Genomic DNA, 26,416 nt, shown 5'->3' with positions numbered 1-26,416 from the left:
ACACTCCAAAAGATTTGTTTTTCCACGTAGAAAAATCAGCTCAGGGGAAGATATTTGAAAATCCATACAAAAACCTGATTAGAAATAAAAAACAGTTAAGAAACGTCTTAGTCTTTTTAAGTCTTTTCAACCTCGAAATGCAGGTGTATGAATAACTGATTAAGCAATTGTGTCTTACGACTGCTCTTCGGTCATCAGTTACTGTATTTATTATAATGATTAAGTAGTATAAAATGATAACATTTATAATTATGAATAATATAAAACTAATGAGAATGAAGTTGAGCGCAGCAAATTGTGTGATTGTCTCTGACGAGATAAGACAGCTGTGTCGGCAAATATAATAATACATTATTATTTTGATTTGTAATTAGTTTTCTGAATAACCACTGAATTTCTCTCTGTCTCTCTCTCGATGTTGATGTGTCTTTTAGGAAGGAATGGGGAATCTGCAGGTGACCAAGGAAGGTGTCAGACTGGAGGGAGTGTCCGAATTCTTATTGCCTCTATACGTCAAAGAGATCCAGTCTCGCAGGGTAAGATTAGTCGTAGAAAAAAAACACATGCATTGTTTGACTATTCACAGTGAGATTTTAATAGATTTGAGTCATCCTGCAATCAGTTCAATCTGTTCAGGTTAAACTGCTTTCATATATGTATACCTCCAAGGTGGCGACAGCATTATGTTTTCAAGCTGCCTGCTTCTCCTTTTAAGGCGATAACTCCAGTTTTCAGTATTTCTTTTACTGAATATTACATGAGTCCTCTGTTAATGTGTGTGTGTGTGTGTGTGTGTGTGTGTGTGTGTGTGTGTGTGTGTGTGTGTGTGTGTGTGTGTGTGTGTGTGTGTGTGTGTGTGTGTGTGTGTGTGTGTGTGTGTGTGTGTGTGTGTACATTTGTGCATACATCCCTATGTTCCAATGCCTCAAATGAGCATAAATCAGATGTTGTCCTCAAACTCTATTCGTCATGTATCAAATCAAATCAAATCAAGTTTTATTTATATAGCACATTTATAAACGATTTATGGTCGAGCCAAAGTGCTGTACATATAATACAATTAGCCTACAGTAGAGACACTTTACAGCAAATACAACAGCACAGATTGTTCAGAATATCAGTATGAGAAAAACGACACCCTCTGTCCTTAGACCCTCACATCGTACAAGGAAAAACTTCCAGAGAAAACCCACAGTTTAAGGGGGAAAAATGGGAGAAACCTCAGGGAGAGCAACAGAGGAGGAATCCCTCTCCCAGGACGGACAGACGTGCAATATATGCCGTGTGTAAATCGAAGAGATAATACATTTTACAGCATATAGACCGAATGTTAGGAAATGCATGTGTCTGTAATAAGAAGATGAATCCACGAGGATGTCAGCTACAATCCTGTGGAAGCCATCAGGGAAGCAGCATGGCGAGACCCAAGGGAGGACCGCAGAGACAGGTTCAGCCACGACCCGAAGTCCACGACTTAATCCAGAACTCAGGATAGAGGATCCAAAACACAGGACTACAGCAAGAGGATCAGCCTCGACTCCGGATCCCGGCGTAGATATAGATACAAAACAAGAAAAAAAAGATTTGGCTGGGTTATTCTGAACAAGAGAATACACAGACACAGACAGAGAGGGAAAAGGTCATTGGATAAAAGTTATTCTTGATAACCCTCTAGAAAGATCTCATGAACTTCCCCACTCAATCTATCAAAACCCGAGCAGTTTTATTAGAAGTCCAAGGTAAAGGCACAGGCCGGCGCATACCGCTCATGGGATCCCTCACCATATGAACTCTGACCCCTCAAGTGTACAAGTGAAGAGACACCATGTGTCAGCTCCTTTTTAGAATAGTATTTATTCTCTTCTCAGAGAAACAAGGGTATGAAAAGAACAGCCAGAAACAGAGGAAGAGAGGCACAACGTGACTACGTAAATGCACTCTCCTAAATATTAAACGAGTAAGAGGTGAAGAAACACAAAGCCAGAAATTGAAATGAAAAGGCACCATCATGCTTCCCCTTGTGTGGAAATTATGAAGACCCAAATTATAAAGAGGGGACATGGGATACTAGTGAAGAGGGACAACAGTGAAAAGGCCCAACATATCCAACGTACTAGCACTCTCCAAAGAGACAGAAAGTCAAAGTATACGCACTCTCCTGTATAAATTAGTTCAAGGGAAAGGGGGTGAAAAACTAAACTAATCAAAAGAAGGAAGTAGAGAGGCCTAAATGCCCTCTCCTAGATTCAGTTAAAGGAAAGAACTGGGGAACAAACAAGTACAGGAGGAAAGGCCCAACGAGTCAACGTCAACACACTCTCCTAGAATAGTTCAAGGTAAACGGGGTAAGGCAAGGCAAGTTTATTTATATAGCACTTTTCAACACAAGGCAATTCAAAGTGCTTTACAAAAAATGAAAGACATTAAGAAAAAGGCATTTAAAATCAGTCATTAAAAAGAAAAGCTAATAAAATAAACATTAAAAGAAAAAATACATGGATAAAAGTTTCAGTGCAGTCTAAGATATGAATAGTTCAATTAAACATTAAAAGAAAAAGTACATGGATAAAAGTTACAGTGCAGTCTAAGATATGAATAGTTCAATTAAAAGCAGCGGCAAAAAGAAAAGTCTTCAGCCTGGATTTAAAAGTAGTCAGAGTTGCAGCGGACCTGCAGGTTTCTGGGAGTTTGTTCCAGATATTTGGAGCATAATAACTGAACGCTGCTTTACCATGTTTAGTTCTGACTCTGGGGACAGTAAGCTGACCAGTCCCTGAAGACCTGAGAGATCTGGATGGTTCATAATTTAGCAGGAGGTCGGAAATTTATCCTGGGCCTAAACCATTCAGTGCTTTATAAACCAGCAGCAGTATTTTGAAATCTATTCTTTGACACACAGGAAGCCAGTGTAAAGACTTCAGAACAGGAGTGATGTGATCCACTTTCTTAGTGTTAGTGAGGACTCGAGCAGCGGCGTTCTGAATCAGCTGCAGCTTCCTAATAGATTTTTTAGTGAGACCCGTGAAGACACCATTGCAGTAGTCGAGTCTACTGAAGATAAAAGCATGGACAAGTTTTTCCAAATCCTGCTGTGACATTAGTCTTTTAATCCTAGATATATTCTTTAGGTGATAGTAGGCTGATTTAGTAACTGTTTTAATGTGACTGTTGAAACTCAGGTCAGAGTCCATGACTACACCTAGATTTCTGGCTTTATCTGTTGTTTTGAACATTGCAGACTGAAGCTCAGCGCTAACTTTTATACGTTCTGCCTTGGCTCCAAAAACCATTACCTCAGTTTTATCTTTGTTTAATTGGAGAAAGTTCTGACAAATCCAGTCATTGATTTGTTCAATGCACTTACTCAGTGTTTGAATTGGAGCATAGTCTCCTGGTGAAATTGTTACGTACATTTGTGTGTCATCTGCATAGCTATGGTAACTTATTTTGTTGTTTTTCATTATCTGAGCCAGTGGTAGCATGTAGATGTTAAAGAGAAGAGGCCCCAAGATGGAGCCTTGAGGAACCCCACATGTCATATTTGTCAACTCAGATGTGTATTTACCTATAGAAACAAAGTTGTTTCTGTCCTTTAATTAGGATTCAAACCAATTTAGAACTGTTTCCGAAAGTCCCACCCAGTTTTCCAGTCGGTCTAGTAATATGCTGTGGTCAACAGTGTCAAACGCAGCACTGAGATCTAATAATACTAACACTGAAGTTCTGCCACTGTCTGTGTTTAAGTGGATGTCATTAAAGACCTTTACAAGAGCAGTCTCAGTGCTGTGGTTTGGATGGAAGCCTGACTGGAACACATCGAAACAGTTATTTAAATGCAATAAATTACCCAACTGTTGAAAAACAACTTTTTCAATGATTTTACCTAGAAATGGGAGGTTTGATATGGGCCTGTAATTGTTCATTACTGAAGCATCTAGATTATTATTTTTTAAGAGCGGTTTAATGACTGCAGTTTTCAGGGCCTGTGGAAAAATACCTGAGTGAAGAGATTTGTTTACTATATGAAGTAGATCTGAGGCCATGCAAGGCAAAACATCTTTAAAAAATCCTGTTGGAATAATATCAAGGCAGCAAGAGGAGGATTTCAGAAGTTGTATAATGTCCTCTAGGTTTTTATCATTAATCTGATGGAATTGTGTCATGGTGTTTGATTTGATGTTAAGTGGACACAGAGACAACACATTTGCTGTTCCTGATGCAGAGGCACTGACTGCTTGTCTGATTTTCTGAATTTTGTCAATGAAAAAGGAGGCAAAATCATTGCATGCCCTGGTGGATAGAAATTCAGAGGCTACTGACACTGGGGGGTTAGTTAGTCTGTCGACGGTAGCAAACAAGGCACGTGCGTTGTTTTTGTTTTTGGTAATGATGTCAGAGAAGAACGATTGTTGTGCGTTTTTCAATTCCAAATTATAAAGGCCAAGTCTCTCTTTATAGATTTCAAAGTGAACCTGGAGATTTGTTTTTCGCCACCTGCATTCAGCTTTTCGACATTCTCTTTTTTCTGTTTTCACGCTCATGGCCTTTCTCCATGGAGATATTTTCTTGTCAGACACTTCCTTTACCTTAGTTGGAGCAATGGCATCTATAACATTTTTAATTTTTGAATTAAAATGATCTACTAGCTCATTTACTGAGATGTTAGCAGGGGCAAGTGTGGAAGAAAAATTCTGAGTAAACATTTCCCTAGTATTCTCAGTTAAATATCGCTTTGTGGTTACCTCTTTTTGAACATTTTTGTGAACAAAAATAGAGCTCTCAAAGAAAACACAGGAATGGTCAGAGAGTGCAACATCAGTCACCACAACCTTAGAGATATTCAGACCCTTTGAGATAATTAAGTACAGAGTGTGCCCCTTATTGTGCGTGGGCTCCGTCACATGCTGAGTCAGTCCATAGCTATCAAGAACACAAAACAGTTATTTTGCCCCTCTGTCCTGGGGGTTATCAACATGGATGTTAAAATCACCAACAATCACTAGACGGTCAAAGTCAATACACACTATAGACAGCAGTTCAGTAAAGTCATCAAAAAAGCTTGCACAGTATTTGGGTGGTCTATAGATATTTAGGAACAGAGCTCGAGAGGAGCATTTCAGCTGAAGGGCCACATATTCAAAATAATCAAAGTTTCCATACGATGTCTTCCTGCATTGAATGGAATCATTGAACAGAATAGCAACTCCACCCCCTTTCTTATGCATTCTTTCCTGACTCATAAAACTAAAGTTGGGAGGGGTTGATTCGATAAGAACAGCTGCACTGTTATTTTGTTCAATCCAAGTTTCTGTTAAAAACATAAAATCGAGATTGTGCTCAGTGATAAAATCATTGATTAAAAATGTTTTTCCTGCCATAGACCTGACATTTAATAAAGCTAGTTTAAGTTTGTTAAACACACTATCAGTCATGTTTTTTGTAACAAGCTGTGGCTGACATGGAATCACTGCTAAATTAGATAAACTCACACAAACGTTTGAGCGCTTCCTGTATCTAAGATGATTCACCGCTCTTAATCTATTACCTATCAACACAGATATCGGCAAAGCTATAGGCAGGCAGGGCCCCGGCATGTCCTGGAAAGAGTTGAGAGTGCCATACGCCCTTGAGCCTGGACCCAGCAAATATCAGTTTGCAGCGTTTAGTACACACATATCCTTATCAGGCTTCGGAGACTGCAGATGCCCTCTCGAAGGGAGGGGGGGCAGCCGACGCAGGCACGGTGATGGAGACGTGGGAGATGGTGCGGGGGTAGAGGACATGCTGCCAGGGGGGGGAGGTGGTTGACGCAAGCACGGCGATGAAGACGGGGAGACGGCGCGCGTCTCCGCGGCGATTTTGGTGGGCGTCGCTGAGGAGCGGGGGTAAAGGACATGGTGCCAGCCCTGCGAATCGACTTAGTTTGGTCTTTGAACTCCAGGAAGGAATCGGTGCCAACCCTCTGTATCTCCTTCATGTGTTCAACGATCCCCAGGAGGGTGGGCGAGGGTGAAAGGGTGAACGGAGTATCCTCAAAGGCGTTGACAGGGGGGGGGGGGTGACGGGCAGTGGAGACTCCTCCATGTGTCTCCCATAATCAGAACATTCCTCAGGCGGGTGCAGTGATAATTCTTCAGGGTTTTCTGCGCGATGTGTTGTGTATTTCTCCTGTTTTGATTCCTCTTGCCGCTTGTCCTTGGCAGAGGGAACGGATTGATAACGCAGGCAGTTGAATATGTTAGAGATAAACAATTTCACTCCTGACTTGTTCAGGTAAACTCCATTTGCCTTGAAAAGATGTCTGCGGTCCCAGAAAAAGTTAAAATTGTCAATAAAATGAACAGAATGGTCAGTACAGACAGTTGAAAGCCAGGTGTTCAGTGCAAACAATCTGCTGAATCTCTCCACTCCTCTTCTGACTGGCGGCAGAGGGCCACTGATGAACACCTCTGCATTTAGAGAGCTGGCAGTTTCCAACAGACATTTAAAGTCTTCTTTCAGCACTTCTGACTGTTGTTTCACAACATCATTTGTTCCAATGTGTAGTACCACATTCTTCACAGTCGGATGTTCAGCCCCAATATGCAGGATCTTCTCAGCCAAGTCAGAGACCACATCCTTGGGAAAACAGAGTACTTTGGTGTTGTTCTTATTACACAGACCTTTTACATCTCTTACAGCAGAGTCACCCACAATCAGAGTTTCAGGCCCAGTCGTTAGCTTTCCCTCTAGCCTTTTACTTTTGGAGTAGCTATTGGTCCTTACCCTGCTGTGTGAAGAGGACAGGTTATCCAGTTCATCAGATCTCCGGTTCTCGGTCAATGGAGCGTATCTGTTCTGGATTGGCACACTTTGTGGTTTAGGAGGATTTTTTGTAGTTCTCCCTTTAGCAGCTGTCCACTGCTGTTTCCTAGTATGAATAGGGGTTGAAGAGGCGCTCTTCCTGGGTGATAACAATGCAGGCCAGCCGGTCGCATCACAGATTTGAGAGCGCTTGGCTCTGCCTGTTATCCGTCCTCCCAAATCCCATGGAAATGATTTACTCTTAGGCTTTGCACCCAGAGAGTTCCAGGGAGGACTACCACTTGTAGATTTATTACCCGGTACACAGCCCTCCTGTTCCTTGGAATCCTTGTAGCTGCTAACTAGCTGTGAGTTAGCATACCCTTCTCCATTGTTTTGCAACATTGGTAAAGTGGTGTCATTCCCATGACATAGTCCATTCACTTCCACGTTAACTTCCAACCGTTGCATTTTCATTTCCAACACAGCTATCTTCTGTATAAGTTTGTGGAAGTCATCTGTAGAGAACGGAGGCATTTTGCTACCAACTAGCTTAAGCTAAATGGCATGCAGTAGCCTACCAGGCTTTAGCTGTTGCTAGGCCACGCTACTGTAAGACTGAGGTCGTCGTAAAAATGTTGAAATATGGCTGAAACCCTCCGTCTATTTACGAAGATGAACTGTCCCAGTGATAAGTTAATGTCCAGGAGCCGCTGCTCGAAGTTTTCAGAGAATAAGAATAGGAAAATCAGCATAAAACGTAAGCAGAGGCAGGAGCAAGCAGAAAAGCGTCTGCACTGTAAGAAAGAAAAGATAAGAGGGGTAGGAAGAATATAGTAAGAAACAGAGCTGAAAAGGCGTCCAAGAACGCTTTCCCTCTAGTCCAGGGTGAAAATGTAGGATAAGAAACAGAGATAGAGAGCACAACAACCTATCTCTTCGTCAGATGCACTCCCCCGCCTGGATAAGCGACTCTGTGCCCCATCCCCCTCTACCGGACCTTAGATCCGCAGAGGGAGAGGGGAGGGACCAACCCCAAGGGGGGGTTTAGGGTTTTAAAAGAAAACCCAGCAGAGATCCAAAAATGGATGAAGAAGTAATTACAAAACGGTTTATAAAACCAAGAGGTTATTCCGCCCATAGGCAGACGGAGAGAGTCCGCCATGTATGTGACATATTATAGACTTGCATATGATGCAGCACTCTTCCATGTCTCCATTCATCACACAGAATCATCATCGATTCCATCAGCTGAGGCAACACCGACACTATGTCACTCTATGTAGGACAATCCTTTTGAAATTGTGTGTGTGTGTGTGTGTGTGTGTGTGTGTGTGTGTGTGTGTGTGTGTGTGTGTGTGTGTGTGTGTGTGTGTGTGTGTGTGTGTGTGTGTGTGTGTGTGTGTGTGTTCACATGTGTTGTATGTATGTTTTTGCGTGTGTAGTAGAATGTCAACTGCGCAGCAAGAGATTAATGGTGTGATAGAGTGGGAAGATAAAGGACAATTGATAGACAGGAAATGTGGTTAAGATAAAATACTCCATATCACTGTAGAGTTGTTTTGCATTACTGTTAATTGAAAATAAATTAAATAATATTTGAAGATATCTGTGATATCAGTTGCTCATAAAGGTTATGTTCTCAATATTTGGTGAAATACTTTTTCTGATAGTCCTTCTCTCTTTTGGCGTATGCTGTTAGGACACATTTCTTAAAGGTAGGGCTTCCTTTACCAGTTTGTGTGCATAGAGGATCCTGAAACGAGGGGTTACGTATTGTAACCCTTGTTATATAAGTACATGCGGAGCCCTCTACTGGACTCTATGGGTACCACCTTATCATGCAATCATTCACCTACTGAGACTTCTATAGACATAGCCGGCCCCGGGGCGGGCCTACCTGAATGCGCGCGCATCTCACCGTATAAAAGGAGGCCTCGCCTCCTGACTGTCATCCTACACCTCTCTTCAGCGAGCGGAATAGGACAGACAGTGCCCCGAGTAGAGGACTCCGCCTGTGCTAATATAACAAGGGTTACTATACTTAACCCCTCGTTATATATCTCACAGGCTCCGCCCTCTACTGGACTCTATGGGTACAGTGGGCGGAGCCCCAATGTATACACGTGCTGTCGTCCAACAACACCGTTCCACCCCACTGCCCCTGACCGGCTTTCTGGTTAGCAGCCGCTGCACTCTGACGCGTTTACCTCGCGAAAAGTGTGCTCGGAAAACAGTGCTGAGGGCTCACCCCATCCGCCCATAGGCAGACGGAGAGAGTCCCCAGCCCTGTATGGGCTCACTATGCACCACCTCTCCCGAATCCCTAAGGAGCAGGGAGAGCGCAAGTACCCCATGTCCCCCACACTCAGACACTGACCCCGTGCAGAGTTTGCGTGGACTATAGTGTGGAGGGCTCTCCTCGCCTGCCTAGGGGCAGGAGGGGAGAGCCCTCCAGCCCCGTAAGGGCCCAGTGCGCACAACGTCTCCCGGGGCCTCCAGGGGGCCCGGAAAAAACATAAGCGCATTACGCCGGGGAGGGGGTCAGATACCCACTGACCCACAGCCCACCATCGCTGAAATCCCAGCCACTTTGGCTGGTGGATCCCGCTCTAGCTGCCTGGATAGACTGAATAACACTGTCAGACAATCCACCCTGTCTCAGCCTGTCCCTCTCAGGAGCAAAGCCTGGAGAGGTTGGCCCAGAGTGGGTAACGCCCCGATTGCACCTGCCTCTTGAGACATCATCCCCCAGAACTGGGGAACCGCCCAGGGCTGGCCCACCTTCATCTATGTCATCTCTGAGTACCACGGAGCCCCAACGCGATCCGGAGCCACTAGGATGACTGACATACGTTCTCGCCTCACTCTCCCCAGGAGAGGGAGAATGAGACGCAGCGGTGGAGAGACGTAGAGCAGCTTTCTTGGCAATGGCTTGTGTGCGAACGCGTCCACCCCCAAGGGCGGGTCGTCGCTGAGAGCCATGGAGAACCACAGGGCACAGTGGCTGTTATGCCGGCTGGCGAACAGGTCCACCACTGCTCTCTGGGCCCAGACCTGCTTCACCACCTCCGGGTGAAGCACCCACTCGCCTGGCAGGGGGCCGCCCCTGGACATGAGGTTGGCCCCCCTGTTCTCCAGTCCCGGGATATGGAGGGCTCTCAGAGATAACACCACCTCTGAAGCCCATAACCACAGTTTATCCGCTGTGGTCAACGAGGCGGCGGAGCGGACTCCGCCCTGCGTGTTGATGTATGCCACTGTGGTACTGTTGTCGCTCCTGACCAGTACATGTCTCCCCTGAATTAGGGGCTTGAAATGCTGGAGGACCAACAGTACTGCCCGTAGCTCTAGGAGGTTGCATTGCCGTGTTTCTGTTAGAGACCAGCGCCCACCTATAGCCCTCTTCAGGCAGGTCCCTCCCCATCCTGTTCTGGATGCGTCCGTGAACACTGTGATGTAGGAGGTCACCTGTCCCAGTGTATACCCCCTCCAGAGGTGATCCGGGCACCCCCAGAATCGGAGGTTGCCCCCCACTGAGGGGGGGGGGGTGGTCACCAGACGTCGTTTGTGCCTCTTGGGATCTAAACGCAGGCTGGAGAACCACCTCTGCAGGCGGCACATATGCAGTAACCCGAGCGGGACCACAACGTGAGCAGCCGCCATGAGACCCAGAGTCTGCATGATAGTTAAAGCTGTCCCCTGTTGCAGCCTGCTAACCGCCCGAAGCAGGGACGCACGTCTGCTCTCTGACAGGGTGGTGAGGTATGGGGGTGCTCTTTTTCTAATTGATCGCAAAGCCCAATTTGGTTTGGTGTAGGATCAATTAGGCTGTGCAAAACATTGCCTGTTCCCTGGACCTGGCCATGACTATGAGGTTGTCCAGGTAAAATAAAACTCTCATGCCATGGACGCGCAGCGGCTGGAGCGCAGTGGCCATACATTTGCTGAACGTGCGTGGGGATAGGGAGTAGCCGAACGGTAATCTGTTGTACTCGTAGGCTATCCCCTAGAAGGCAAAATGCAGATACTCTCTGTGCTCTGGAGCAATTTCCGCGTCTTTCAGGTCGATGGTGGTGAACCAATCGCCTGGTTGCACTAGTCCCATTAACTGTTTTATAGTTAACATGCAGAATTTTATATTCAGAATTCCTTTACAGGAGCTACAACTGGGGCAGCGAGTGGGGAATTGGTACGGTGCGGTGTGAGTGTAGAATAAAATAAAAAATAAATAATATATAAATAAATATAAATAAATAAATAAATATAAAAAATAAATATAAGTATAAATAAATAAAATACAGGGAGGAGGCGGGATTCGCCCTCGCGTCCCGGGTGGAGAGATGTTCTCCCCCCACCGAGATGCTTTCTAGCCCCGCCAATTCAGCTCCGCGAAGACGGAGCACTCCACCCGGCCGCTCTCTGCTGCTGCGGAGCCTGCCGAGGTCGGGCAGTCCGTCCCTGTGAGTACAGGGTACTCACAGGGTGGGCCGAAGAGGTGGAGGGCGCCTCTCCCTTCGTCTCACCGTCGCACTGCGCTCCCTCACCTGCAGGGAATCCCGTGGAGGAACGTGCTGCAGCGCCTGAGGAATAGCCAGCGGTAGCATGCGGCTAAGCTGCACCCTCTCCTCCTCTAGGCGGCTGAAGTGCTGGGTGACCGAGGATATTGATCCGAAGAGCCCCTCCATGGACACGGGGGCTCCAAGGAGATCCTCTCGGTCTTTCCTGGATAGGGCGGTGAGTCCTAGCCACACGTGACGCGACGCCACTGTGGCCAAGGACATCACCCGCCCCCGCTGCGGCCACTCCATGGATCAGATTATTCATCTGACCGATGCAGCGGTCCGGATAATCGCTCCCGTCCTGAGGTGGGAGGGCGGGGGCGTCTGCCTGAGGGGAAATCAGGGAGACACCCAGCACGCCGAGATTATTGGCCGCAGCTGCCATCTGTTCTACGAGCCTGAATATTTTTGTCCAAATACACCAAGGTGTCTCTGTCCCGTGGCAGCGGGGGCAGAGGTTTATTTCCCTCCGCCCAACCAGCTGCCTGCGGAAGCAGATGGGCCGCCAGGCTCTCAACGAGGGGGGGCACACCGGAACACGCCGTGTCCGAGCGGCCCTGTACCCTGATGATACCCGTCATGGCTGCGATTGGGGCCTTCGTCTTTAATGGCCGTCTCCACACAATGCCAGATATCTGGCAACGGGGGCGAAACGAAGGGCCCGTAAAACCCCTGCCGAAGGCGGCTTACAGGCCTCGGTGGCAGCGGTGGGGGGAGCGGTAAGCCCACACGCTCCGCCGCCAGGGTCATCACGGCCGGGAAGTCCAGACACACAGACCTGTGTGCTGGACCCTCCTGGCCGCCGGACCCGAAGGTGCCAGACAACGAGGCGTCCTCGTCGCCTTCCTCCTCCGCGAACGTGGCCACCCGGCCCCTCGGGAGGGTGAACTTAATTGGCACCTCGTCATCCTGTTCATCCATCCCCACCACCTCAAGGTCCTGATCCTCTACCTCCTCCTGCGGGCCGAACTTCACCCGGAAATTATCGCTATGATGCCGAGGGATCCTCCGGCAGGCGTTACAGGCCGGCGACTGGCCTAGGCCGTCTTCGGCATGGTCCGGCACCAGGCACTGGAAGCACAGGCGGTGCGGATCAGCCCCCGCGATCAGGCCAGGGCATGTCGGGCAGGTCCGGTGCTCAAGGAGTGGTGAGTCCATGCTTTTCTTCTCTTTATCTTATTCGCGTCCATGCTCAGTGTATCACTTCCGCTCGCTGAAGAGAAAGGGATGACAGTCATGAGGCGAGGCCTCCTTTTATACGGTGAGATGTGCGCGCATTCAGGTAGGCCCGTCCCGGGGCTGGCTACGTCTATAGAAGTCTCAGTAGGTGAATGCTTGCATGATAAGGTAGTACCCATAGAGTCCAGTAGAGGACGGAGCCTGTGAGAGATATAACATGATTTGCACTGATGTGTGTGCTTTGCACTGCAAGTCATTTTATTGAATTTAAGTGCACAAAGAATTACCGACTGTGTTTAAAGTAAAAACATGCCGTACTGCTATTGTGAACTAGACAAAAAATATTCTTAGATTTAAATCTGTGATTTTATTGGAAAATGCCATGTTAGTTATGACAGATATGGTAACTAGTTTTAAAAAAAGTGTATTTTATATAATATACATAATGCATACTAGTATATGTTTTTTGTCAGAGAAAATGTATGAGGGATAACATCAGGAGTACCTGAGAGCTCTGGTGAAAGATGTGCTTATATTTACATAAGCACGGTACTGAGGATGGGACAGCATACTGATAAAAAGAGAACAGGAAGATGGTATAAAAACAAACCATGAGTGAGAGAAGATCACTGAAGATAAAAAAAAATTAGGGAAATAAAGATAAGAATGTAGAAAGATGATGAATAGTGAAGAATGACACGAATAGATGGAACGCAGTTAGACGAGAGGTGCTTTGAAGGCCAATGAGGAGAGAAAAGTAATTAGGGAAAAGGAGAAGGAGGGTTGTAAGAGGAGATAAAAGGAGGATCAACAGACACGTGTTTAGACGAGGTTATGGGTGGAATAGATAAGTGAGAAACTCAACTTGAGTCTATGTTTACATTTGATATTTCTTTTTGACTTTGAAGTACATAGCAATAGAAAATAATGAATGAGTGTTTGTATCAAAAGTGTTGTGAATGCATGGCATAATAACCCAGAGCAACATCAGGACGGCTTGTACAGATGAGAAATACAGTGGTTGCAGCAACTCCTGTTTTTTCAGTTGCAGCATAAATCAGGTTTTCACTACTTCAGCTGTTGCTATTTCATTATTTGCACCTACTGTATTGCTAGCTTTTCCCAGATGGTGCATATTTGCTTCACATTGAATGCATAAGTCCAATTCCTGTGAACAGCCTCACAAATCAGGAGTACATAACAATTCAACTGTATTCGGGTTACTGTGTTGGTTCAGTTTGAAATATATGTAATATTGTGAAGATAACATGTCATTGTCAAGATTAAAGTCAAGTCAATTTCACACACGAACCACAATCACAAACTATTCTCAAATAATTTAACAATATGTACAACATATCTCTTGTTTTACACTTGACAAAGATAAACTCACAAATGAATACAGATCTAATGATTAAATTTGTTATATTTTGTTACAGTGAGTAAATAAATACTTATCTAATGGAAATCATTTATGTGTCTCTTATCAGTGATCTAGGCTTGATCAAATATACCTTCATATTGTTGTTGTCACACACATTTGGATCAATATCCTTGTTCCCATGTTACAATCCATCACCTTAAAGATGACTGTAATGGTATTCCACAGTAAAGGGCCTTTCACTATACAGGTAGTTCCAGTGGTATATAAATGCAGGTCATACTTAAACAACATGATTGAACATTAGTCAATTGCATCCCATTTAATGTATTCTAAGATTGCAGTGAATTATACGCTACTCTCTGACTTTGAAATGTTAAATTATTTAACTGAGAACGTGATACATTTTGGGATTGTGTGAATGTCTGCCAGGTCTGATCAAGCAAGGAAAGTGTATTTAGTACATTTAAACACAAGGCAATTAAATGTGCTTAAAAACAGTCATTACACATTAATAAAAAGTAATAAACATACAACAAGCTCATATAAAATAACACAGGTATGAATAAACGTTAGAGTGCAGTCTAAGATATGAATAGTTCAATTAAAAACAGTGGCAAAAAGAAAAGTCTTCAGCCTGGATTTAAAAGTAGTCAGAGTTGCAGCGGACCTGCAGGTTTCTGGGAGTTTGTTCCAGATATTTGGAGCATAATAACTGAACGCTGCTTTACCATGTTTAGTTCTGACTCTGGGGACAGAAAGCTGACCAGTCCCTGAAGACCTGAGAGTTCTGGATGGTTCATAATTTAGTAGGAGGTCAGAAATGTATGTTGGCCCTAAACCATTAATCACTTTATAAACCAGCAGCAGTATTTTTGAAGTAAATTATTTGACAGACAGGAAGCCAGTGTAAAGACTTCAGAACAGGAGTGATGTGATCCACTTTCTTAGTGTTAGTGAGGACTCGAGCAGCGGCGTTCTGAATCAGCTGCAGCTTTCTAATAGATTTTTTTAGTGAGACCTGTGAAGACACCATTACATTAGTCGAGGCTGCTGAAGATAAAAGCATGGACAAGTTTTTCCAAATCCTGCTGTGACATTAGTCTTTTAATCCTAGATATATTATTGAGGTGATAGTAGGCTGACTTCGCAATTGTTTTAATGTGATTATTGGAATGAAGGTCAGAGTCCATGACTACACTTAGATTTCAGGATTTTTCTGCTGTTTTGAACATTGCAGATTGAAGCTCAGCGCTGACTTGTATTCGTTCCTCCTTGACTCTTATGTTATCTTTGTTTATTGAAGAACATTCTGACACATCCAGTCATTGATTTGTTCAATGCACTTACTTGGTGCTTGAATTAGGACGTAGTCTCCTGTTGACATGTTTATGTAATTGTGTGTGTTGTCTGCATAGCTATGGTAACTTATGTTGTTGTTCCTCATCTGAGCCAGTGGTAGCATGTTGATGTTAAAGAGAAGAGGCCCCAGAATGGAGCCTTGAGGAACCCTACATGTCATATGTGTCAACTCAGATGTGTAGTTACCTATAGAAACAAAGTTTTGTGTGTGGTGTGGGTGTGTGTGTGTGTGTGTGTGTGTGTGGTGTGTGTGTGTGTGGTGTGTGTGTGTGTGTGTGTGTGTGTGTGTGTGTGTGTGTGTGTGTGTGTGTGTGTGTGTGTGTGTGTGTGTGTGTGTGTGTGTGTGTGTGTGTGTGTGACAAAGACAATGCTTATCTTTTTTCAAAAAAATAAACAGCAGGTTGCCCTCACATTTTCTAAACAGCAGGCACGCTCTTTTTTTATATTGACAGTCGCTATGCTTTTATGTGGTGTAGTGGAATTAGGGTAGGAGCCTGCTGAATCAGAAGTATCCACTAAATTCCCTCTGGACACAACCGTTTACTGCTTGTTTTGTGAAAAGATATACTGTAGGTGTAGAAATGGAGACACCAAATAAAGAGCCATGTTAAGAAATAAGCTGGAGGAAGAAGATGCAGAAAAATATGTTTTGTTAAAAGGGTATTATTTCAATACAATGAAAATATGAATGCACCTAGCAAAGTGTATAACATAAAATCATAACATCGTTTACAACTAAATGTACTTAGCACAGCTACTGTATGTCTCTTATACAGTAAGGATGAATAGAGCACAGTGTCACGGCTAGGCAAACCAGTATGAACCCAAAAGCACAACTCGACAAACAAAGTACAAAAGAAAGTATTTACTGAAAAAAGTGGCACTGTGAGCTCCGTAGAGTTAACAGGTTAAGGTAACAAAAGGCACTCTTACGAGGTTAACAAAGTGTAAAAAATGCAAAGGAATAAAGTAAATTCCAAAAACTCAGTTCTTAGCTCTTAGCAGATAACATGGACTTCACGCTGGCAGTCAGGCACATGGGACGAAACGAACTGGCAACAAGACAAGGGAGACATAATAATCTATATATAGGCAGGCTAAGGGGGAAACAGGTGCAGACAATTAGGGCGGAGTCGACAATCACAGTGGAGGGAAAACACACAAGGGGAGGAAGTGAGGTAATCTGCAACAAGAGGGAAAGGTTATTACAAAATAAAACAGGATACAAGACTGAACTAAAAACATTAACTTAACAGATCTTACGAGACATAACACACAGAGGCACCTGTCCAAGTTACAGCTGCAGTTCTTATACAGGACTTTCACATGATTGTTCTGGTTGGCTACTTGAGTGAAGTGATAAAGTTGCAAACTCAAACTCACCAAACAGAAACTGAACAGTGACAGTTCAGGATCAACAATGTTGCTCTGGAGGTGTTGACTAGCACCCTTGAACTTATAGTAAAGCAAAACAAGCCTATACATCTTCTTGGATTTGTAAAATAAACAGTGACACAAACAAAGAGAATAACGTTAGGGTATCATGGCAATATACTCATCAACATATACTATAACAAAATAAAATAAACATTATTTATGTAAAATTATATTGATTAGTTCCAAAAACTAAAACTGATGTAGTAATTTACGAAAAAAAAGGAACCTATAGTTTTACATGAACACAGAAACTAAGAACTCATTGAAATCATACCATGTCATTAATCAAGAACAAAAGTGACACAAACATACTCAACTACCAAAAGAGGATGCCTTGAGCTTCGATAACTGGAGGAGATGAGAGTACTTTAGTATCGAGAGCGATGGTGAAGTGGAAATAGAGATAAAGACAGAAAATTGCAAAAAAGGAAGTGAAACCTTCAAATGCAATTATTGAAGGTACTGGGATGAATGGCGTAAAGAGAACCGGCAGCCAACATTATGTTGATGCACGTTTACAAAGACAGGACAAACAGGCATATCACTTTACATTATTACTCAAAGTGAGGGTCATCAGGACGGAAAGAAGCGGGGAATGAGTGAGATAGAAGAGGAAATGTTTTTTTTTCATAAATACAGTAAAGAGGAGACTACGGTTAATATTTTTTATACACCTAAATGATTTCAATAAATAGGTTTAGATTACTGTGGTAAACAAAGCGATTGGGAAACTACAACATAGAGTTGAATGTGTTTCCAGGCCTAAAATAGCCGTTAGTATACACACCAGGGAATGTAATTGGACCAGTAACTTAACAGCAACATTGATGTTTCATAGAAAGTGTTTTTTTTTCTATTTTCAGTTTAACAGGAGAAAGGACTTACCATTGGTTATAAATATCACGGTTGCCACTCTGCACTACCCTGAATTCATTACCGTTTGCTAAAGTAAAGATAAATAAAACCCTCCAAATGTACCACTGATTTCTTTTTTACTTTCTTTTGACTAAATTGGTAAGTTTGTCAATTTATGTAATTGCTGATTTGGAACTCAATTACAGAGTTTTGACATCATTTCTTTGACAAATTTGAACATCTGCCAGCTAATCAGCGTTTTCTGCTGACATTGTAGTTTCATGAAACAGGATTATTTTGTCCTGTATGCTATTTTCCTGAAAGATAAATGCCTCCACATTTCCTCAGTTCCATATCTCTTAGTTTTATTAAATATATTTAAAAGGCTGTTAACACTAATAAGCACAAGTTTACTTTTAACATAATGAGTTACAGATAGTCATACCAGCACCCTTGTGACAAACATTCATTTGAAGGGGGGTAATATGAGTGTATTTTTAAAATTACAAAAACATGTTGATGTGCTTTGAAATGAACATTATAAGAAAATACATTTTAGAATATAAAGAGAAGTAGGAGAATGCAGGAGAGAATGAAAATGACATATCTCCCACGCAGCTACATTATGCCTTATACAAAAAGATCACATACACACAATTGGCATAATCGGGGCCATCCTCCAGCAGTGCATTGTGGGAGAGGTAAATGGAACATTGTGACTCCCAGAGAGAGCTAAATACAGAACTCTGCACATGAACCACACTAACAACAACAACAACACACTGAGACATTGTATTGGCTGGTTTAGGAAATGCCAGTGTTCAGGAGAGAGAAAGTTAACTTTGGTGAGGAAGGGAAGGGGAAAATGGCGATAAGGAGGAGGCAGAAAGACAGTAAAAGGGTAAAAGGGAGGAGAGCAGAGGGTGCTAGAAAATATCTTAATACATGATAACGAAATTGGAAAAAGAGCACACAAAGTAGTACAGGCTATGTGATTAAATAAAGACAGCTTTAATACCCAAATGTGTGCTGCAAATTATGCCATACCTATTACAGTCAGTAATGTCTTTGCACTTTCATTTTTGAAATCTGCTAAAAGGGTCACATGGTTTAATTATGGTCTTTCTTGTCTTTTCTTGTCTGGTCTGGTTTGACATGCCTCGCAGGTAAATAGATATTAGAGTGTGGTTTGAGTGTGAGGTCAAATACATCAACTCTGCTAGCACAAAACCTTGCCCATTGCTGTTTAGATTTGTTATTGTTAGGTTATAATAAGCTCATATTTTGCTATGTTAACCTGTGGGTGTGCATGCTTTATAATGTATTCATTCAGTAGCATGGATGATATATATGACAGATAATATCCTCCTAAAGACAACAAACACAACTGTGCAAATCATGTTTTAACTATATTTTCTTATATAACCACAGTATATGACAGGTACAATCACTACACCATCCCGATTTACCTATGTTTCAGCAAGGCATAATATTATTGGGGATCAAGCAGGAACAAGAAAGCAGTAGAGAGGCACAGCAAAGTACTCGGCAGGCATTTGATGGCACCAAGGAAAGCTTTGATAGAAACAGGACCTCGAGCAATAACTGTGTGGCCACAGAATAAAGCTGGTTAGCAGCCAAAACCTCCACCAGCCCAGGGAGAAGCATCACAGGCTGGCGCTCAGAGGACACTATAGGCCTACCAGGGTTCTGCCAGAAAAGCTGTTAGGCCCCGCGGCCAAGTTGGTCATGTGAGTTGTTGTGCGAAAACTCAGTGGAGGGGCTTGTCACTACAACAAAGCTGGTCCACCTTAAAGATCAGCTTACCTTATGTGAGCCTGAGCCGTTGTTAGTGCTAGCTTCAGGGCTAACCCCCTTCACTTTAATTTGCAGGTAGCAAGCACGACACGCCGGGAGCTTGGCCTGGGTCTTACATTTTCTTGCACACACATTGCATTTATGGCTGGACATTATGGAGAAAGTCTAATATCATGATATTATAAATACCCCAATTTCGATATACCCAGGATTCCGGGCTGATTATTGGTTCTTTCACAAAATGTTTGAAGTAAGACCATTTTTATAAATAATCATCAGTAATGTGACTATGACTACGAAGGCAAAATAAAAGAACAGCAATAGCAAAAAGTACAACTTTCCCTCCCTGCTCGATTTGGCATCGCAGCTGGTGCTTTTTTGTTTTGTTTTTCATTGAAGTTACTATATTTTAAAGATAATTTGCATGGTTACAGTTATTAACACCTGGTTTAAATTAGGAGCAGAACATTATTTAAATTATAACATAGTATATACATCTGTTGAATTTTTTAACCCATCAACTATGACCTCCTTTTTCCTTTTTCCACAGTAGGCTATGTCAACAGCAGCTGGCTTCTTTTTGCTCCTATCATAATAATCACGCCCACTTGAAGGTTTTGTCAACATCAACGTGTTTTGTTTGGGGCATTTGCCAACGATGAGCTGTACTCATAAGTGGCTGGTTTAATGTCGGGGGGTACAAAGAGGAGGGTGATTCACCACCTAGTGGCCACTTGTGATATGACTCATTTGGGAGATTATCAGTGCTTTGGTTGCGCTGCGTGATTTCCAGTTTTGAAGTTGTTGTATTTGTCCTTCTATTTTTACAGTCTGTAGTATGGATGATTTAAATAGTAGATGTGCAGTACTAGGATGATGATTCCATTGTAAGCTAAAGGCTGTGTGGGATTATATTCAGAGCAGCAGGTTTTTTAGGATATATCAAGCTATGTTGGTGTATTTAAAAAAACACACTATGGATTCACTGTTCCCTCTGTGCCTTGCCCTCGTTGCTCTATTTCCACAAAGACCTGCAGTGACACACACATACACACACATTTACTCTTTCCACTAGGCCCTATAATTGTCCCCATAGGGACCCCATGATGACCTATCACTGACACAGAAGACACAAAGAAAATGTCATTTATTCTGCTCTCTTGTAGTTTCTCTTTCTTTTGATTTAACTTTTCTTTTTATGTCGCTCTTTTCCCTTTTTGTTATGCCTCTCTTACCTATTCCACCTGTCTATGACTTGTCTTTCTCTCTCTATCGCCTTCTTTTTATGTTGGTTTGGTTCTGTCTTTCTCTCTCACCCCTGTAGTGATACTGGCTCCCCAGAGACTGGCCTGGTTATGTGCAGTAGGCTGCCTGGATAAGTGCTTTACTTCCTGGGGAGGAAAAAGATCTCTGGCACACACAGCGATGGTAGTGTAAATGTATGAATATAAAGGGACAGGGGTAAAGTAGAACACATGGCATGTCTTAGGAGTTGAAGCCAGCAAAAGGATGATTAAAACTGAAAAACAGACGGAGATTGAAAAGCAATAATGAACATAGGAGATGAAATAAAAAAGTTTAAAGCAACAATAATTGAAGAACTCCTCTCAACCATGTCTTGTTCTGCTGCTTCAAGGAAGACTGGAACATGTTGGGGGTGGGTGAAGGTGGGAGGATGCCATAACTTTATTTTTGCTGTTTGTCAGTTTTAGATTTATTACTCCTTCTGTCTGCCTCATACTTTCTCAGTGCTTCTCCTCTAGGGACCTGAGATAGCTGAAACTTCTCCAACTCTGGAGCTGTAATTGAATAGCAGAGAGTTCTAATGGAACATTAGACTGTTCCCGTCTTGGCAGGCCCTATTGATTTTGACTTTGCAGCATTGTAAACAATCTGGGCTAAATGTAACTGAACGGATGCAGACCTTGGTATAGGCTATAATTACAGGGCTTTTGCTGTTGCACTGTGGCATGTAACTGTTACAGAGTGGTGCTGTGTGACTTTTACTGCATGTTACCCAGGGCGGCTTTTGTTTGCAACTTCGAAAGAATAATAGCAAGTCATGTTTGTTTGTTTCGCTTTCTATTCATGCCTTCTGTTTGTGATAAAGAACAAGGATGCCTCAAAGTACAACTGTCAAGCACACTTGATTTTAATTACGTGTCACCTGGGGTGCATGATGCCGGTGGGTTTCATCTCACAATATTAGCTGTTTTGATTATATTTTCTTTTTGTTTGTGTTGCATCAAGGAAAGAGTGGCATGTTTTTATATCGACGTTGCTTTTCATCTTTTGAAACGCTACCTTTTGGGTAAAAACTTGTCACTTGGACACACTGTCAAAAGAAAGTCCAACTGCTATAAAGGTTTGATTTGTCATCTTTTAGTGGATGTGATTTGGTTCATGAACATTCTGTAGAAGTGAGGAGCTTTGATGCAATTCACATATTTGTACTACATAAAATACATTATATGTACTACTAGATGTTGCATTTGGTTGCATTTGTCCTGGTTGATAAGACCAAAAAGGTGAGTCAAAAACAAAAGTATTGCGCTCAAGTTCCACTTTTCATACCTTAATATTAAGGGTATTCCTACTACTACACTTGGCATTAATTGTTTCAATGCAATGCAGTGGGTTACAGGCTATGGGGATTATTTGATGTATTGAAAAAATATATATTACACACATCAAAGGTTATCCCTACGTTGTGGACTCCATATAACATGTCAGGCCTTAGATCCATGTGATGCTTATTATTTGATCTCACCCAGCTTCTATTCCCTATCTTAAAATGCTTTCTTCACTGTATTTCATTATTTCCGTTCCCTATTGCTTTAAAAGTGTATCTCACCAGTCTACCATAAAATAACACTCACCATGTGGCATCTCCAAATCCAACAATTGTAACTTTATTTGATTTAAACAGCATGTCACCTATAGCTACTTGAGAATTACTCCAGCCTTCCGCCAGCGGATATGAGTGACTAAGACACACAGTCGGTGATAATAAGTGTCCACGTCAGAAGATGAGCCCTCCAGCAAGGAGACACATGCAAATGGGTTGTCAGATGTCTAAGCTTTTTCAGTGTCCCCCACAACATAAAAAAATATATTAAATAAAAAGTATTTACTGACAGTGATGCTCTTTGAAAACAATAGAATAAAGAAAGTAAAGTTTGACTCAAAGAGGTTTGAAGAGATTAGCGGGGTCAGGGGGTACCGTTGTGATTTGATCATTATGCGGAAAGCAAGAATAGTTAGACTTTGCTCAACAATATTGTGTGGATGTGCTTATGAGTGTGTGTGTATGTGTGTGCGCGACTGGCTGCATATTTGTCTGCCTGTGTGGGCAAATATTAGAAATTCCTATGTGTCCGTATTATGAGTGTCCGGAGCGTACCGGGTTGCCAGACATGGTCGTGACCCATGTAAAAATAGTCTCCATTAACATTTAACAGCATTTTTTCAAAATGTCAGGCAAATGAAAGTCACATTGGCCCTGGAAGGGAGAGAGGAAATGAGACAAAATGAATAAGAATACTAATCCCTTGTTCCAAAAGATCACTCCATGCCTCCCTGCAGCTGCTGTCTCAGAGGTCACATCATACAAAAGCCACAACAAATCCCCTCATCACAAAACTTGACTGGAGAAAAAGGGCACGTCACGCCGCACCATGTTAAATCTGCAAATGTTGATAGTGCTGTTATTAAAAAGGATATTGCTTCACCTAAAATCCATTGCCATCCGCTTGCCGCTTCCTTGTCAAGCCAAAATAAGAACAATGAGAAACTGAAAGTAAAAGCCTTTGCAAACAATAGTGCTGGATGTGTCCCCATACGTTATTTTAGTTTGAAGAAGATTAAACCCCTTAAACAGATCTGTCATAGTTAAATCATATCTATACCGCAAACGGCCCCCTTCCCTAACCTAAGTAGATAATATGTTATACCACTAAAGCTTTCAGGATAAATTGAAATAAAATGAAATACTGGTTCATATGTAATACCTTTACCTGGGTATAGTACATTTTCTTAGCTTATGTTATTCAGCCTGTATTGTTTCAACCAAGACTAACAAAATGTTTAACTTGTAATCATCTATTTCATCTCTTTCCTCACACCACTCCATGATGCTAAGCACTACCTGCTCTGGAACATCTTACCTTTCCTCGTAACTAATCCTGGCTCTAGGCATTATATCCCTCCACATCCATAAATGCTGCATTGCTGCCATGGAGAAAGTAGTAACCATTGAACACAAGGCTATCAGCTGTGGGCCAACACTCCATTTAACATTTGATTTAGAGACCTATACATGGTCAGGGTTGTTGATAGTTGGCTGGCTCTTTTCTTGAGGGTAGTTTTTATCACCTTAACTTAAAAATTAATCTATTCTTTTAGCTCTTTATAGCACTGTGTTTGTTCTATTTTAGATGGCTGGGTTTCTGTGCAGTAATTGGCATAATGATCAGGCAAGCAGATAGCTTTGTACTGACAAATGTATCTTGTAGCCCACAGCTAGTTTCAGTAATAGCATCAGTGGGAAAATGAGGGCCTATATTAGGGGAAGGGACAGTCGTGACAGAGATGTTTCATTCTCCAGCCAGAGCTACGCATTTACTCAAGTGCGTTAAAGCATTTGTTCAGTGTAATCACCATATCAAATTAAGTGTGTATGTGTATATGCTCGTACATGAGATGGATTCATGTTAACTGCACTGGCTCTAACACATAGCATGAATTATAGCATGATAAGTAAATATATCTTAGAAAATAGTCTTTCATGATCAAACTGGTCTAGGATAACCTCTAACCCTCTTACTGTACATACACTACTTTAATTTAGAGTACAAAGTCATATTTCAATTAGTAATGTTTATTATTCAACTCTTTAAACACACTTACAGACACATATGTCCTATGTGTTTAAATTAATTCACTATTCAACTATTCTATCTATATGATTGAAATGTATATAAGCAATCTAAACACGTTATTATACTTAAATAACTCACACCTGGTCCCTGTAGGTATTATGTATTCAAAGGTTGTTTCCAAGGGAACGGTCAGAATCCACTGTGTGAAATTAATTAACGGTGGACATTTGAATTAATTAACTGGACGTGAAGTGGCATTACACTGCTCTGGCCTTATGACATTAAACACACTCATCCAGACACACACAGGCAAATACACACATGCTTGCACTGAGAAAATTCACACAGATTAGATTTAATTACCAGTGTGTAGATCATTGGTACAATGTGGTTCAGCCCTAATTACATATTGTACTGTTCCTCTCTCTATGTGTGTGTGTGTGTGTGTGTGTGTGTGTGTGTGTGTGTGTGTGTGTGTGTGTGTGTGTGTGTGTGTGTGTGTGTGTGTGTGTGTGTGCGTGCGTGCGTGCGTGCGTGCGTGCGTGCGTGCGTGCGTGCGTGCGTGCGTGCGTGCGTGCGCGTGTGTGTGTGTGTTGAGAGAGGGACATGACAGAAAGTGGATCAGTTGCATTTCAGTTACATGACTGCAAACTAAGCAGGTTTCATTTTCTGCTGCTCGGCTCCAACATTCACTATTCTGTAGACTATTCTTACTTCTTATGCAAAGTCAGCTGAAAAGGCAAGCCTTTGGAGTTGCAATATTTGTCTCTTCTGAAACTCACACATTCCCTCTAGGAAAATACGAACAAACACCTGTGCTTTGAGTGTACAATTATCCTTACATTTCGGCTTTAAAGTGGCATTAAAAAGTAGGGATGTCAATCCAATATCAAAAGCAACTTTTTAACTGATCACTTTTGGCTATATTAAGCTATTGAGCCACAACCCCTTTCTTTCTGTCTATTCTCACACAGTTGTTTTTCACATCAACCCTCTGCCAACTCTCCCACTGTAAGCTCTCTGTATCACTCACTCCTTACAGCTCTGTGTTTTTGTAAGTGGAGGGGCTGAGCCACGACCACGGAACACTACCCACCAGAAATTAAAGCAAACAAAGTATGAGTATGCTTATTTATGGTATTTACCTCATTTATGTGCACTTGTTTAACTTTAGCCTAGCATTAGAGTATATTGCGTTGTTTGCTGTTGTATCAGATACATGATATTGTACGTATATTACACTCATTTAGTAGAAAACAGGGTTCAAGTTATACAGGTTGTGCTCTAGGAGCAGTATAGTGTGCAGACACGTCTTGTTCCTTGATGGGGTTCTTCCAGGTAAAATAATAAAGGATTACGTTTGCCTTGACATAAAGGTCCACAGTCTCAGGGACAACAATTACAATTACACTGAGAGAATCCCAATGCTGAAATCAAATGTCAGCCTGGCACACCTGAGGTGATAACTGAAGATTCTCTTTTCCCTTAAGACGCGTGAGCCTGGCTCAAATGTAGAACAGAACAGCTTGCATAATGCCCTGTTCGAAAAATGATGTCTGAGGACTCCAGCTTACAAGCAAGAGGACTCTGTCTAAGTTGAAACTGGCAAGCAGTTGCCTTGATCATTGCTCCTGCAGAATGTAAACCAGTACTGTATATTGGAATCCTAAAACACAAGAACCCTTACAACTGTTAATCCAGAGTAATTGTGTTTCACTATAGTAATAATATCATATGTCTATGACTGAACGTTGGAAGTATAATTTGCAAGTGGTATGTTAATGTCAATGGAGGGAATATTCAGTAAGTTAGTTAGTGCAATAAAAGGCTTCATGTTAATAATGATGTTAAGAGCTGCATTAGTATCATCACAGAACCAGCTATAATTAACACAAAGGAAACAAAGTATATATAAGAGGTAAACTCAATGGTATAACATTCGCAATGTAGGAGAAGAAAGAGACATGAGGTGCTGAGAGTGGGTGCTGCTATGAGAGAAAGACAGATAAAACACAGGCTGAGTATCCACGAGGATAAAAACCCACATGGACGAAACCAAGACAAGAACCATGAACCTAAACTTAAGGGATAAAAGAGGACAGAAAAAACGAGAAGAGGTAGGACTTAAAATCCCAATACATCAGGCAGTGCAAATGTTT

The 26,416-nt window shown here is 42.4% G+C and overlaps 1 protein-coding gene across 1 annotated transcript in view; it reads left to right on the top strand.

The window, feature by feature from the left end:
* The window catches only part of LOC117561282 (zeta-sarcoglycan), a 488,658-nt gene that overhangs the window by 297,435 nt on the left and 164,807 nt on the right, over positions 1-26,416 (top strand). The window contains exon 3 of the mRNA XM_034238581.1: positions 435-536. Coding sequence (XP_034094472.1) covers positions 435-536 — 102 coding nt within the window. The remainder of the gene's footprint in view (positions 1-434; positions 537-26,416) is intronic.

Source organism: Gymnodraco acuticeps, unplaced genomic scaffold (assembly GCF_902827175.1).
Source record: "Gymnodraco acuticeps unplaced genomic scaffold, fGymAcu1.1, whole genome shotgun sequence".
In the NCBI taxonomy this organism is placed as follows: Eukaryota; Metazoa; Chordata; class Actinopteri; order Perciformes; family Bathydraconidae; genus Gymnodraco; species Gymnodraco acuticeps.
The sequence above is the reverse complement of the archived record's forward strand: the minus strand, read 5'-3'. Positions and strand labels throughout refer to the sequence as shown.